This window comes from Blastomyces dermatitidis, assembly GCF_000003525.1.
Source record: "Blastomyces dermatitidis ER-3 genomic scaffold supercont1.7, whole genome shotgun sequence".
Classification (NCBI taxonomy): domain Eukaryota; kingdom Fungi; phylum Ascomycota; class Eurotiomycetes; order Onygenales; family Ajellomycetaceae; genus Blastomyces; species Blastomyces dermatitidis.
Genome location: NW_025544780.1, coordinates 2251808 through 2268612, shown reverse-complemented (window position 1 = coordinate 2268612; position 16805 = coordinate 2251808). Strand labels below are relative to the sequence as shown.

At 30.6% G+C, this 16805-nt stretch overlaps 1 protein-coding gene across 1 annotated transcript; it reads left to right on the top strand.

The window, feature by feature from the left end:
* Positions 1-739: 739 nt before the first annotated feature.
* BDCG_06863 (uncharacterized protein) lies at positions 740-1883 on the top strand (the record flags this gene model as incomplete). Its single annotated transcript, XM_045422621.1, has 3 exons — positions 740-789; positions 1441-1671; positions 1853-1883. The coding sequence occupies 3 exons, from the start codon at positions 740-742 to the stop codon at positions 1881-1883; spliced, it is 312 nt and encodes a 103-aa protein (XP_045278220.1).
* Between the last annotated feature and the right edge of the window lie 14922 nt (positions 1884-16805).

Below are 16805 nucleotides of genomic sequence, written 5' to 3'. Positions count from 1 at the left end.
GATTAACAAAGAAAGATTATTATTCTTTATCTCTTATTAATGAAACTCTAACTCATATTGAACAAGCTCAATGATTTACAAAGTTAGATATCATCATTATATTTCATAAGATCTGCATTATTAAAGAAGATGAGTGATTTATAGTATTCTGAACATGATATAATCTCTTTGAATGAGTAGTCACATCTTTTGAACTGACTAATACTGTCAGTATATTTCAGAAGTATATCAACTCAGCACTCTGAGATTTCTTTAATAAATTCACATCTGTATATCTTAATGATATTCTCATCTTCACTGATAAGTTCAGAAAAGAATATTAAGAACATGTATAAAAGATATTATAATAACTACAGAAAGCAGAACTACTGATAGATATAGATAAGTATGATTTTAAAATTAAAAGTACAAAATATCTAGACTTTATCATAGAAGCTGATAAGAGAATCTAAATGAATTCTGAGAAGATCTCTGCTATTCTTGAATAAAAGGCCTCATACACTGTGAAAGATGTTCAAAGCTTCATTGAATTTACTAACTTCTATCAGTGATTTATATGAAACTTCTCAGATATTACAAGATTACTTACAGAACTCACTAAGAAGAACTCAGTATTTCAATGATTAGCAGACACTGAAGCTGTGTGATTCAAAGATTTCTTAAGCCAGCGTACGATTACAGGCGTACGCCGGCTTCTTATATATTGTAATATCATACACTAATTTAATTAGCAGCCGCTATGGCCTCTTTACACTTGTACATGTACACTAGTAGTTTGAAAGCGGCTGTGTATGCTAGTAGTTCAGAAGCAGCTGTGTTATTATCTGATGATTGTACATTCTTTCAAACCACATTCTCTCTCACTAGATTCAGTCATGCTCATGTGATCATGTTGTACACCCTAGCTTCATGCAGATTAGCTTATCACTAGTGTTTCACAATTGTGTGATCTATCTCTGATTTGACTAGTATTCTGTATACACTCTTACAAAGAAACTTTCACTATATTACATCACTCATTCACTAACTTTTCTCATTCTTCAATCATCTTCTTCATTTCATTATTATTAAATGCTACAATCATTCAAGATTTCTATCTCTTCTTCTGTTCAACTCTTTCTATCTGTTCATCTATCACATCATATATGTTTCTGGCAATGGCTCCCTGTTCTTATAACAAGTGTTATCATAGTGCTTATACCAGGCAGTTCATTAGCAGTAAGTGTAATGTGTTGTGAAATATGATCAGAACTTGTTTATCTTCTAATGATCACTAGAATAATATATTATTATGAATGACACATCTTCTTTATCTTCTTATACATCTCTGATCATTTCCTTCTCAGCAGGTTTCTGATCATGTTTTCTAGCATGATTTTGTGTGAATGCAGATGCTGATATGTTTGTTTTTATTTGCATAGAATCTTCACATGTTGACAGATCTGCATCTGCTGATAATAGTGAACTCAGTGTTGAATCATTAATTGAGAACTTGAAGAACATGATAATGAAGAAATTGTCTGTATCATGTGTGGCCAGGTCTCCCGCGTCTTCTCTTGCCTCTTCTGCTGCTTCTTTCCCTGCTGCTCCTTCTCAATCTTCTACACTTGCCTCTGTGTCTGGTTCTCCCGCTCCCGCTACTCCTGTTTCTGTGACCCCTACTCTCACATTGTGAGAATGAGCTGTTCGCATGCTGTGTTCTGCTTTCTGCATTTCTCTGTGTCCCTCTCTCTCTTTCTGAGGAGCCTTGTATGTGTTGTAATTATGTGTACAATTCTAAGGCCAGTGAGTGTTCATTCAGTAATTGTTATCTCTACTTTTACAATCTTTGTATGCTAACAATGATTCTTAGGTACTCTGGTGTCAGAGGTCATTCTGATTGAAGATGATAATGCTGCTGAGACTACTCTCTTCTGCTCTCAAGCTTCTTCTGTTGCTTTCTCTCTCTTTTTCTTCTCTGTGAGAAAGGTTGTGCACACACCGGGTTATAAGTGTTTGACCCTGAGTGACTCTCACTGTCATTTATCTGATTCTGTGTCTTCTTCTTCTTCTATTTCTTCTGTCTCTATTCTCTCTGCTCTGACTTCTGATTCTGTGAGTTCTGTGCTCTTCTTCAATTTCTCTATATATACATGTGTGCATTTCTATATTAGCATTCCAGTCAATCTTGCAATAAATGATATTAATGTTGTGTACAGAGTGATAGAGAAATCAGAGATATGCACAGTGTTGTTGTAAGAGTGACTTACAGCTCTCAAATTCCTTGTAAATCTTGTGTTTTGAGATTTTCTTTGTTTTTGATGTTTTTCAGATGATGTAGCATTGGAAATAGATTAACATGTGATGTATGAAAATGAATGAAATGTGTATAATAATATTTGTCTTTTACAGCTGACTCTTACAGTTGATGATTAATTCATCATTTCTTTTCTTACACTTTTTCTTTATCTGCTAGTCACTACTCTTATATAATCTCTATATAATACAGTATTCAGTGACTAGATTCAGCAGCTTTCATCTTTTATGATTCTGTCTCATGTATTATACTATCTCTCTTCATCTGCTCAGATCACTACAGTGAACAGCTTATTGAAACTAATCTTATCTGATCTCTGAGCATCTTCAGAAATTGAGATGACTTGATCTTATATGTCTGTGAATGTTTTAAATAGTTTATTCTCTGTGATCTCTGCAATTAAACTGATGTAAACAGTTAAATTCAACTCTGAATTTCTTTTTCTTCTGTGATCTGACTTATATATAAGTCTGCTGCTCTGAGACTGCTCTTTACTGTGTTATATTCACTGTCTGTGATGTATTATTATATAACTGGCTACAGTCTCATCACTTATTAAAGTGTGATATTCATCTGATTTCTTCATTTCTTCTCATTCTTTTCTTATAATTGTGAAAAGATCAGAATAAGTGAGATTATCTGATTTATAAGTATCTATGATTTCTCTTACTTCATGAGACTTTTCAATTGTAAGCTTCTTCTTTTTCAATGCTGATAATAGTGCTGTAGATGATTATAATCTGCTCAGATCTTACATCTTTACTTTCATAAGTCATGAATCATTGATTAAGTTGTATAAGATCTGTTTCTCTGATTCTTTCAATGTGTACATTCTCAGAGAATGTGATTTGAGTATTTTATATAGCTTAAATTATCTAGATTGAAACTTCTCAGAACTCTCATTGCATATGAGAACTCATATTCTTATCTTGAGACTTGATTTCTTAACAAGTGAGTCTTGTATTCTTTTCAATTGAATTGCTCAGTTCAGAAGTAACTTATTAGCTTTTACATGTGCATGACTGATCTCTTTCAATCTTGGTTCTGCATCTGCAACTGTTGTGTTCACAACTGCTGTTTCTGCTGCATTCACAACTGCTTTCTCTTTCACCTTTTTCAAAGCATTCTCCGGGATGCGCGGATGCAATTTATACAACAGATAGAATGATAAACACTTGAAGACTGCATGCTGCTGAATTTGTGTGATTAATAGTGTCTGACTGAGATATTCATTTCATAATCTCATAGACTTGCTCACTAGATATTTCATCAGCATGTTGCTTAAGATTTCATTCAAGTGTTTCATCTTCCTGTTTATCTGTGAATGATATGATGTTGTTCTATAATGTCTTATCTGTAACTGGCTCATGAAATGCCTCACTACTTCTTCTATGAGATTTGCACTGTTATCAGTTAGAATCTCACATGGCATTTCATAGTTAATATAGATCTCATTATATAGGAACTTCATCATTATCTTCTCTGTTATCTCTGAAACTGCTTTCACAACTGGCCAGTCAGTAGTGTAATCAATAGCAGTGATTATTCATCAATTTTCATTTGATGTTCATGGCAATATGTCTATGAGATTCATCTCTCATTGTTTAAACAGTTGTATCATACACTTTATCTGATGTTGCACTTTCTCATATTCTAACTCTTTCTTAGATTCTTTCACAACCCAGCAATTCAGGCACTTGTGAGTGTACATCTGAATATTCTCAGCCATGCTTGATCAGTATACTCTTGATTTAAGTACATTCATGAGTTCAGAGCTTTCTATGTGACTGAATTTCTTGTGCATGTGAGCCACTAAGTTATGTCAAAATGAAGATTCTAGATAGAGAGCTTCTATGTATTCTAGATCATAGTAAAGCACAATATTGTTTTTCAATTTTTCCAGCTTGAAGTTCAGAAGCATCTCTTCTACTACTTTCACAAGACACTTGTTATCTAACATCTTGTCATTCTTCAAGTAAGAGATCATGATGTAAACTCATTCTGATTCCTTACATTCTCTCAGTGTGTTTAATGCGAACATTCCTTGTACCTGATTTGTAGAACTCTCACTCATGAAATTGAGTCTGTGACTGATTACATCAGATATCATAATATCTGATCTCTTTCAGTATTTGATATGAAGATTGTATGCTTGAAACTCTGAGATTCAATGTGCTAAGTCTTTGAAAGGTTTTATTATCAATTGTAGATAGATGAGGCTTTCATGATCTGTGATCACTGTTATTGTATACCTGTTATTAATATATCTATCTCACAATATCAGTGTGTGCTTGATCACTAGCAATTTCTTTTCATATACTGAGTAATTGAGCTCAGTATCTGATAGTTTCCTATCATTGTATATCACTGAGTACAGCTTGCTATTCTTACTCATCTGTAGAAGAGTGTCTCTGATAGCTTATTCAGATATGTCTGTCTTAATATAGAAAGGTTTATTACAATCTGATTGAATAAGTACTGAGAATGTTATAACACATTTTCTCAGTGTGAGAAAAGCCTCTTCACATGTGATATTTCAGATGATTGAATAAAACTTCTTCTTTCACAGATTTGCATCTGTTTCTCTTAAGAGATCTGAGAGTGATGCAGATATTTGTATAAAATCCTTGATAAATCTGCAGTAGTATGAGATCAACTCAAGAAACTGTTATATATAATGTATATTTCTCAGCTGCAGTTAATTTACTATGACATTCAATTTCTCTGAAATGAGATGTATACAGTCATCACTTACTACATATTCTACAAACTTCAACTCTTTCATTTCAAATACACACTTGATTGATTTAATGTAGAGCTTATACTCTGTCAGAGTTATAAGCACTTCATTGAGATACTTCAGATGTTTGTTGTATAAGTTTGAAAAGACTAGAATATTATTGAGATATAAAAGACATGAGATTTCATTCTATTTATGAAGAATTGTATTCATCATCATTTGAAAGATGATAGATGTATTTATCAGACTGAATAATATTATCAGGAATTTGAACTTTTCTCATTGTGTATTAAATGCAGTTCGCGGGACTGACAGTTCATCTACACAGATCTGTCAGTATTCTGAGAGAAGATTGATCTTTAATAGATATCAGATGTTTCTGACTGTATTCAACTGTTATTGAATCTGTGACAGTGAATATTCATTCTTGATTGTAAGCTTGTTAAGTGCTTGATAATCAATACACATCTATCACTTTCTATTCATCTTTTTCATGAATAGAACTGGAAAGCCTCATGCACTTGATGAGAATTGTATAAGATCACATTCTAGAAGATCTATGATCTGACACTTCTGTTCTTTGAGATATGTTTGTGACAGAGGATATGCATTCTGATTGACTGGTTTTGTGTCCTCTGTGTCAATCTCATGTATGAATTCTCATTTCAGTGGCAATTCCAGTGAAAGATCTGTTTGAAAAACCTTCTCATACTTCTTCAGAAGCTTCTTCATACACTTGTTCTTCTGTATATCTTTTATCTTAGTTTTCTCTGCTTCTGAGTCCTGTATGATATACAGAATGCTTTCAGATGAGATCTTATAAATCATTGTCTTTGCTTATTGATGTGTAAGCAGATTTAACTCTTCTATATCAGAGATGTGAAATGTCCTTTTCATATCAGTTGATAGAATCATATAAATCATTTTCTTTCTATCAGTCAACTGTATATGACATGTACATCATTAAATCTGTGAATTGAACCTTTGAAATCAATTGAGTCTGAGAATAAGATTGTATTTCATGTTCTGCAGCTCTTACACTTAAATATAGCAAGATCATTCTCTGAAGTGCAAGAGAACTCTTACTTTTACAGATGATATCAAATATCAGTTATTAGATAATCTTATACATCAGAGATTCTTCACTCAGTGAATCTCTTTCAATCTTCAGATTATATAATTATCAATATATTATATTAAAGCTTCTGTGTCTGCTAATACTTTTGCAGCCATCTCTTGATTCTTATTCAAGTGTCTCTTATACATTAACATTTCAGGTCTTAAGACATTGAGATAAGTGTTCACTTCATTCTCATCTGTATCTCAGTCAGAAGCCTGCTTTCTCTTGATATTTACAGAATTCAGAGAGTCATCTAACATGAGCATCTCTTTCACTTTGAAGACTTTTCATAGAATATCAGTGAGTGTCTTCAAGCTCACTGATTCTGCTAGTTTTTTGACTCTCTTACATCTCTTGACTGTGTACACTGAGTGCAATCTTTTGCATCATGATTTTGATATCTGTAGTTAAAGCAAGCTTGATACTCATAATATCAAGATTTTCACTCAGAGAATCTCTTTTTCAGAGAATTCAGTGCTTTAGTGATGACATTCAGATCTAGATTTATTGTGTCTGAGTGTGTGACTTATGTCATAGAAGTCTGATTATCTGTTCTCTGCTGAGATATACTTAATTACAGTATTTTCTATTACAATTGACTGACTTGTTTCTGTATGATAAGAATATTATATACTTCTTTCATCATATCTGATTACAAGATTAAGCATTTTCATTTCACTCTCAACTCAGATATAAGATCATGAATGAAGATCTGTAAATAGAAAGATGTTAGAAGCTCTTCATTCAATATAAGATAGTATAAACTGAAGTGTGTGAAGTATAATATAAGATTACTTACTTATCTACACTCAGTGAAGTATTCATAATACTTATCTTATATATTCACTTTCTCAAAGTTATACAAGATTTATTTGAAAAACTTATTTCATATTCATGAGAATGAATATTACTTCAGATCTGTAAGATTTATCTTTTTATCAGTTATTTATAATGACTTTGCTTTTCTGTGTAGAAATGTAGCAGATCTTAAGACTTGTTAAAATTCTGTTAACTGTCTGTCTATGAGTTCATATTCAATCTGATAATATAATCATATCTGACTTAGTCAGCTGATTGCAGCATCATTTTTTCAGTTATTATTAAAGCTTGATAACTTCAGCAGATCTCTCAGCTTGATATATTTTATACTCAGATTCTTATTCTATGCAGTAGTCTCTGATAATATGTATACTTCTGAAGAGATTGTGAATAATTGTGATGAAATCTTCAGGTTCAGTGTGATTATCTATCTGTGTAAACATTTGATTTCCTACTGCAGGTTTAAGATCTGGTTTTCTCTATTCTTATTGATGATAGTGATTATATTGATGAAGCTCTTCATAGTAAATGCTTAATCTGCAGTGAATGCTAATTATTGTTTAGCTTTCATCTCAGTCTGTCACTGTGTATACAAGGCCTTCATCTTGTTTAGAATTCTTGTACATATACAGAGCTTCAATTCTGATTTGATAGTTTCAGCTGCTTTTCTTACTGCTTCAAGTAAACCTCCTGAGAGGTTCTGCATATCTTTCAGTTCAGATAGCAGAGAAGAATATTGTTTATATCAGCTAGAAAAGATATTCATTTCAGTGATTTCTCATTGATTGTATGATGTCTATTGTTATATCACTGTATTATTATTACTATATTGTTATATTGCTATATCATTATATGATTTCTGTTATCATTATACAACTTCAGTGATGATCACTTCTTTCTTTTATCTCTTTGAGTGAAGAGCAGTCTTCTTTGAATCTGATTCATCACTCTCATTTCTTTTCTCACATCTCATCTGTTCACATACATGGCATTCACCTGGGTGTGAAGTTTTTTCTCAACAAGTAAAGCAGTATCAATCAGATGCTTTTTCACTCACTGTTCTTTATACACTATCTTTTGAGATGTTCTAGAATCACACTGACATGATAACTATAAATCACTTTGTAGATGAAATTATCACATTCTGAAGAAGCCTGCACTTCTCACCAGTTTTTAGACATGCTATCAGATGTGATTCAAAGGTTTCTTAAGCCAGTGTACAATTACAGGTGTATGCCGGCTTCTTATATATTGTAATATCATACACTAATTTAATTAGCGGCCGCTATGGCCCCTTTACACTCGTATGCGTACGCTAGTAGTTCGGAAGCGGCCGCGTTATTATCCGACGGTCGTACGTTCTTCCGAACCACAGCTGTATTTATACAGATAAAGAAGATGTTAATTAATATCTCTCTACTAATAACATTCAATTCTGATTATAAGACAGTTATTGAAGCTAATTTCTCTGATTATATCATAGAAGAAGTTATATTACAATATAATAATGAAAATGTCTTATAATTATACATCTTCATGTCTAAGAAATTAAGTTTCACTGAATGCAATTATAAGATCTATGACAAGAAACTTCTCATAATTATACACTGTCTAAAAGAATAAGACTCTGAACTTCAAAGTATCTCTGAATTTGAGATAATCATAGATTATAAGAATCTCAAGTACTTCACAATTATCTACAATCTCATTAAATAACAGATGTAATAATCTGAGTTCTTAAGTCACTTTCATTTTATAATACACTATCATCACAGCAGTCGGAACTTGATGACAGATACTCTCTTACAATGAGAATAAGATATATTATCTAATGTAACAGACATGCACTGAATGAACTGAGAATATCAGCTCTTGAATCTGAAGATATTAATTAATCATAATAAGATTACTTATGACACTATACATACTTCACTGATCAGAATACTCTCTGAACTGACACTGAATAAATTGTGATATATAACAGCTTAAACTAATGAGCTTCTTTAAGCACTTACTGAAGTAGTATATCAAGAAGCACTCTAATTTCTCTCAGAACTATATATAAGAACTAATATCTCAGAATATTCAATTGATGATAATAATACTCTATAATTTTATAATAATACTGAGTCTCTCACTCTGAACTCTTATATATCTGAATAATACAAGAGATGTATATTTCATATATAACTGATTATTCAGACTATAAATAACTGTATTAAATAATCTTCTAAGAGTTTTACTGATCTGAGATATTCAATAGTATCAGATACTTTATCTGAAACTGCAACTACTATTCTTCTATTATCTTATAAAAGAACTATAGAAAAGATTTACTGAAATCACTTAATATCTCTAATAGAATCTGATAAGATATAATAATTAACTTCACTGTTAATCTATCTAAAAGTAAGAATTGTAAGAATATTCTGATTATTATTAATTAATTAAGTAAAAATATAATATTAAAATCTTATAATAATATAAATACTGAACAAGTTACTAAAGTCTTCTTACAGAGTTCATTCTATCAGATATATAAGTTACTGAGATTTATTATATCTAACTAAGACTGTTAATTTATAAGCACTTTCTGAACAAGAATCTGTCAGATTCTTAAGATTATATATTACTTATTAACTACTGATCACTCTAAGACTGATAATGTATTAGAATAAATAATTCAGATAGTGAAAAATTATCTTTATAAGTTTTATAACTACTTATAAGATAATTAATATAATCTTCTTCTATATTCAGAGATTGCTATTATCAGCTGAGATACTATTTTAATAGATATAAGTCTGTTCTTTCTTATATATAATTACTATATAAAAGTATTAAATCTTTTAAAAATCACACACTTTATACTAAATCTCTACAGTTCAATTCAGATCACTGATAATATAGTACTAAAGCTCTGAGATATCTATAACTGAGCAGAGATTTTTATAATAACTATGAAATAAGATTAAGAGAATTAAATTAATATTTACTGAGATCTTACTAAGTAATATAAGATAGAAGACTTGATGTGATTAAATCTTGAGAATATACAGATTATATATTCATCTCATACACTGAATTACTACTATATTAAGTATAAAGTGATAGAAGTTCTAGATAGTTATAACTACTATCTTAATATATTATTAGAGATTTATAATATCTTTTATACAAGCTTACTCTGCTGTATTATCACTGATCTGTTTTCTTCTTAACTGACTTCTGACTGACAGCTGTCAGAGATTATAGAGAAAGATAATAAGCTTGAGTAAGAGATTGAAGATATTCTCAATGAGAGATTCTATAGCTGTAGCTGATAATATTTTATAAAATGAATTAACTATAATTATCTGATCTGAACTCTCAGCTCTGTGTTATCTGAAACAGTAACTCTTGACTGATGAGAACTGCTTCTGAAAAGAGAGAACTAATGTAGAAAGACTGTGTCTGATCAATTATATAGACTATTTCATTACACTTCACAGATTTCTATCACTGCATGAACATATATACTCTGATTCTCAGTCATTCTCAATCACTGATTCTTAGCTGCTATGAATGTATATAAATTCTTCTGTTCTGAAGCTTCATCACACACATCATCATATACACATATAAATATTCACTTCAATCACTGATTCTTACACTTTCTCTTTCTTTTTCTTCTTTAACATTTTTCACTTTGTTATATAAGACCTATAAATATTATACTGATCTATTCGGCGTAGGCCTCTTACATTAGAGAAGGAAAAAGAGAAAGTGCAAGAATCAGTGATTAGAGCAGATATTTATACATATAACGTAATCAACCACTCAACGCCCGCGTACACTCAACGCCCGCTCAATCTTCATTTTTTCATTCATCTTCTACCACTCACAACATGCATCATGAAGCAGTTATACAAGCAGCAATTAATGATTTAAATGCACAATTAATCTCTAATTACACTGAGACTGCTAAAAAATAGGAAATCAGTTGATATACATTATCACAGTGATATAGAGGTGTTCAAACATTAAGAAAGAAAGCAATCTCTACTCACTGCAAAAATCTCATAAATTTGCAAGAAGAATGACTTCTTTTTCATATCAATTAATTGACAGATCACAGTTTCTCTTGTACATCTCAAATCCTTTATAATCTCATTGTTGAGATTCTAAAAGAATCTATTAAAATCAACTGAGTGCTACAATTCTGTCAGTACTATAAGAATGTAATCAAGTCACCCTATCTTTGATATATTGATTAAAAACACAAGATTGAAGATAATTTGATATATTTCAAGTATTATTTTGATCTTGTAATAGATTTCTTTCTTCTATTGATTTTTTACTTCTTACTAATTAATTTATAGCTACAGATAAAAATCACTCAATATAATATTAAACTTATAAATATTTATAACTTTGATGAGAAAGAATTTCTATTAAGACTTATTCACACTCTCAAATGTATTAGATTAATTACTTCACTTAAATCAGATTATATAATAGATATTAGTCAGAATAACAGTTGAGAATTCATAATACTACTTATCTTAATTTATGTAGATGATACTTCACTCTTATCTACTCTTATATATTAAGAAGAATCAAGAGATATATAAGATACTTATCTGAAGAATTTTAATAGTGAAAAGAATCAGATCTACTTTACTACCTCAATAAACAAATAAAGTAATGATAAATATAAATTAATATAATTAAAGAAGATCTTTGAATCTCTTATAAAAAAGAAAGCAGAATGTGAATATAAACTTCTTATATTAGATAATCACTTCTTTTATATTAATATAACATTCATTAATTATGCAGATTATTATCAGATTCTACTTACTATCTTTTCTTCTCATTCTACATACTAATTACAGTTACTAGATATTAAAATATTTGAATTATTGAGTAAATTGTACTTCAATCAACTGAATAAATAGATAAGAACTGAAATGAGATTTATATACACTATAAAGAGATCTTTTTGATAGCTATTTAATACTGTATAAAAGAAAGTAGTTATATCTTTAAATATTATATTCACATTTGCTACTACTGATCTACATTTGTAAGAGGACTACGCCGAATAGATCGGTATAATATTGATAGGTCTTATATAACAAAGAGAAAAACATTAGAGAAGAAAAGAAAGAGAAAGTGTGAGAATCAGCAATCAGAGTGAATATTTATACATGTATGTATTGATGTATACAGTGAAGCTTCAGAGCAGAAGAATCTATACAAATTCATAGCAGCTGAGAATTGATGATTGAGAATGACTAACAATTGAAGTGTATGTGTTTGAGAGTAAAGTGAAAGAATCTATGAAGTGTAATAAAATAGTCTATATAATTGATCAGATGCAGCTTGTCACATTAGCTTCTCTCTTTCAGAAGCTGTTCTCATTGATCAAGGGCCACTGTTTTGAATAACATGAAACTCAGAGTTCAAGTCAGTTGATTATAGCTGACTTATTTCACAAGATATTATCAGCTGCAGCTGTGAAGTCTCTTATTAAGAATCTTCTCAATCTCTCACTCAAGCTCATTATCTTCTTCTATGATGCCTGGCAGCTGCTAGTTGAAAGTCAGTTGAGAAGGAAATTAGTCAGTGATGATATGATAGAGCAAGCTTGTATAAAAGACATTATAAATGTCTAATAATGTATTAAGATAATAGTTATGACTATCTAGAACTTCTATCGCTTTATACTTGATATGATAGTAATTCAGTGTATGAGATGAATGTGTGATTCATATATTCTTAAGATTCAATCATATCAGATCTTCTATCTTATATTATTCAGTGAGATCTCAGTGAATATTGATTCAATCTTCTTAATTCTGTTTAGCACTTATCATGAAGACTTCTGCTCAATCACAGATGTCTCAGAGTTTCATTACTATATTGTCAGTGATCTGAATTGAACTGCAGAGATTCAGTGTGAAATGTGTGATCTCTAGAAGATTCAGTACTTTCATATGATATCTATATATGAGAAAGAACAGGCTTACACCTGTTGAAATGACATCTCAATCATTGATAGCAACCTCTGCATGTAGAAGAAGATCATATCAATCATCTTGTAAGTGATTACAGAACTTACAAAGATGATTCTTTACAGTCTGAATTGTCTGTTCTGACACATCATCAGTCTCAGAGTAATAGATAGTTGATATACAGTATATAATCTTGAGAACTTGACAGATTCTTGTCTAGAGAGTGCTCACAAATTGACAGTCTTAATCTGATACTATAGATCTCAGCAATTCATGCATTTCATAGAATGAGCTTCTTAGAAATGCTTCAGTGACTTATTTAGCATGTATTTTATTACAAGTTTTCAATATTATATCTTTGCTCAATCAATTCATGATAATTAGAATGTTTCTACAATGTTTACTCTCAGAGAGATCAACAGTCAAGTTAATTATCACATCTTACTAGATTCTATTAGAAATATTGAGTAATTTCAGCAGATCTTTTCTACAGTTCTTTCATAAGATGATAGAAGAACAATGATTGTAGTTTCAGACAAAGTATCTGATACTGTTTAATATCTCAGATCAGTAGAACTAGACTGATCATGTAACTGTGTCTGAGACCAGGACCAGAATTTTTAATAGTCTCATTGTCAATTTGACAGATCTCATTACACAGTTCTAACATTAGATAGTAGTCTCATACTGTCTCAGTGAGACTTACTGTCTACTCTTGTCACATTTTTCAAATGAGATCATGATTTTCACTTCTCAATTTAAATTATTTTTATTGCTTTAAATGACTTTAAATCTCATTTGAGCATTACCAAAAAGCATTACTTTTTAAAAAATTAAAAATAGTCTAAAAGAAACCTTAAAATGTCTAAAAATAGTAACTTTATGCCAAGAATGAGACTAAATGGAATCAAATGAGACCACTTTCTCATTTTTTTCAAGTCATGATTTCATTTTGAGATCTGATATATAGTCACTTTGCATGTTTATTTAATGATTAGTCTCAGCGGGATTCACCTCAAGAAATGTATGAAATCAGACCAAATGAGATCAAACGTGAAATTCATGATCTCAGTGGCTAGTCTAAGTAGAACTCTCAGAAGATTATTCTATACAGTTATTTATAATCTGAATAATCAGTTGTATATAAATCATGCATCTCTTGCATTATCTGAGTGTGTAAGAATTTGAATTGAGAGACTCAGTGTCATTCACAGAATTGTAGAGTGTTATTATTATTGATTAAACATTCTGAGATATCAGTTCTTATATATAGTTCTGAGAAAAATCAGGTTGTTTCTTGATATACTGCTTCAGTGAGTGCTTGAAGAAGTCTATCAGTTTGAGCTAGACTGGCCGCCGGGATCATGAATTTTATGTTTAGTCTCATTTGGTCTGGTCTTATACATTTCTTGGCGTGAATCCCGCTGGGACTGGCTATCAAAAAAACATGTAAAGTGACTATATATCAGATCTTAAAATGAAATCATGACTTGAAAAAAATGAGAAAGTGGTTCCATTTGATCTCATTTAGTCTCATTCTTGGTATAAAGTTACTATTTTTAGACATTTTAAGGTTTTTTTTAGACTATTTTTAATTTTTTAAAAAGTAATGCTTTTTGATAATACTCAAATGAGATTTAAAGTCATTTAAAGCAATAAAAATAATTTAAAATGAGAAGTTCAAATCATGATCTCATTTGGAAAATGTGACAAGAGTAGACAGTAAGTCTCACTGAAACAGTATGAGACTACTATCTAATGTTAAAACTGTGTAATGACATCAGTCGAATTGGTAATGAAATCATCAAAAAATCTGGTTCTGGTCCCAGACACGGTCACACGGTCAGTCTAGTTTGAGCTGTTATATATCACAATTCATTCAGTGTAGATCTGAAGAATGTTCTCACTGATAAAGTGTATATAGTATCATGAATAATCTCATCATGATCAACTAATATCTTCAGATTCAAGAGTCAGTGTTCTCAATTCATTCAGTGTGTATCTGTCATATTGAACAGTATATCTTATTCTCATCATCAGAGAGTATCTGTCATCGAGTTCTGACTGCTGAGGTGATAGTGTATTGTAAAATAAAAGCAGCTTAGAAACTCTGACCATTACATCTATTATTCAGTGAGTTTATAGATTATTGTGAAGTATTTGAGGTTCTTATAATCTGTGATTATCTCAAATTCAGAGACACTTCAGAGTTCAGAGTCTAATTCTTATAGACAGTGTATAATTGCAAGAAGTTTCTTGTCATAGATCTCATAATTGCATTCAGTAAGACTCAGTTTCTTAGATATGAAGACACATGATCATAGAACATCTTTATTATCATATTACAATATCACTTCTTCTATCACATAGTTAGAGAAATCAGCTTTAATAACTATCTCACAATCAGAGTTAAATATTATTAACAGAGAGACATTGATGAACATCTTCTTCATCTATATAAATGCAGCTTCAGTGTTCACTGATCACTGAAATACTGAGTTCTTCTTAATGAGTTCTGTAAGTGATTTCATAATATCTGAGAAGTTTTATATAAATTGTCAATAGAAGTTAGCAAATCTGATGAAGCTTCATATATCTTTCACAGTATATAAAGCTTCTCATTCAAGAATGACAGAGACTTTCTCAGAATTCATTCAAATTCCCTTATCAACTTCTATAATAAAACCCAGATATCTGATACTCTTGACTTTAAAATCACACTTATCAATATCTATCAGTAGTTCTGCTTCTTGTAGTTATTGTAATACTTTCTGTACATGTTTTTGATGTTCTTTTGTGAACTCATCAGTGAAGATGAAAATATTATTGAGATATTCAGATATGAATTTATCAAGAAAATCTTGAAGTACTCAGTTGATATACTTCTGAAATGTACTGAGAGTATTAGTCAGTCTGAAAGGAGTAACTATTTATTCAAAGAGGTTATATTATGTTTGAAATACTGTAAGTCACTCATCTTCTTCAGTGATGTGAATTTTATGAAACACAGTGATGATATCTAGTTTTGTAAATTATTGAGCTTATTCAATATGAGCTAGAATTTCATTAATAAGAGATAGCAGATAGCAGTCTTTCTTTATTATTCTATTCAGTTCTCAATAGTTCACACAGAATCAGAGTTCCTCATCTGATTTCTTTGTAAAGAGAATAGAGATCACAGCAGAAGTATTGCTAATGCATATGAATTGTTTATTCAATAGATCATTGAGTGTCTTTCAAAGAAGAAGAAGTTTATCTTAAGACATGTTGTAAAGAAGATCTTATAATAATTCAGAGTTCTTATCATTCTTCTTCTCTAACTTGATACTGTGATTCACTTCAGAACCTTGTGAGAAGAGTATATTCATAATATTAGCTTATCAGAAGACATCTAGATATTCATGATATTATTGAGAGAGTTTCATATGAGAATCTGTTATTATAACATGAGATAACTTTTCTAGAGTCTTCTTAATATCAGTCAGACTAACAGAATAGATTGATACATGATTCTGCTATCAGTAATTCTTTCAGTGACTTCTTTTTCTGAGCATTTCATAGGCATTAACAGAGATCTGTGTAGACTGGCTGCTGAGACTATGAATTTCATGTTTGATTTCATTTGATCTGGTCTCATACATTTCTTAGCGTGAATCCCGCTAGGACTGGCTATTAAAAAAACATGTAAAGTGACTATATATCAGATCTTAAAATGAAACCATGACTTGAAAAAAATGAGAAAGTGATCTCATTTGGTTTCATTTAGTTTTATTCTGGACATAAAGTTACTATTTTTAGACATTTTAAGGTTTTTTTTAGACTATTTTTAAT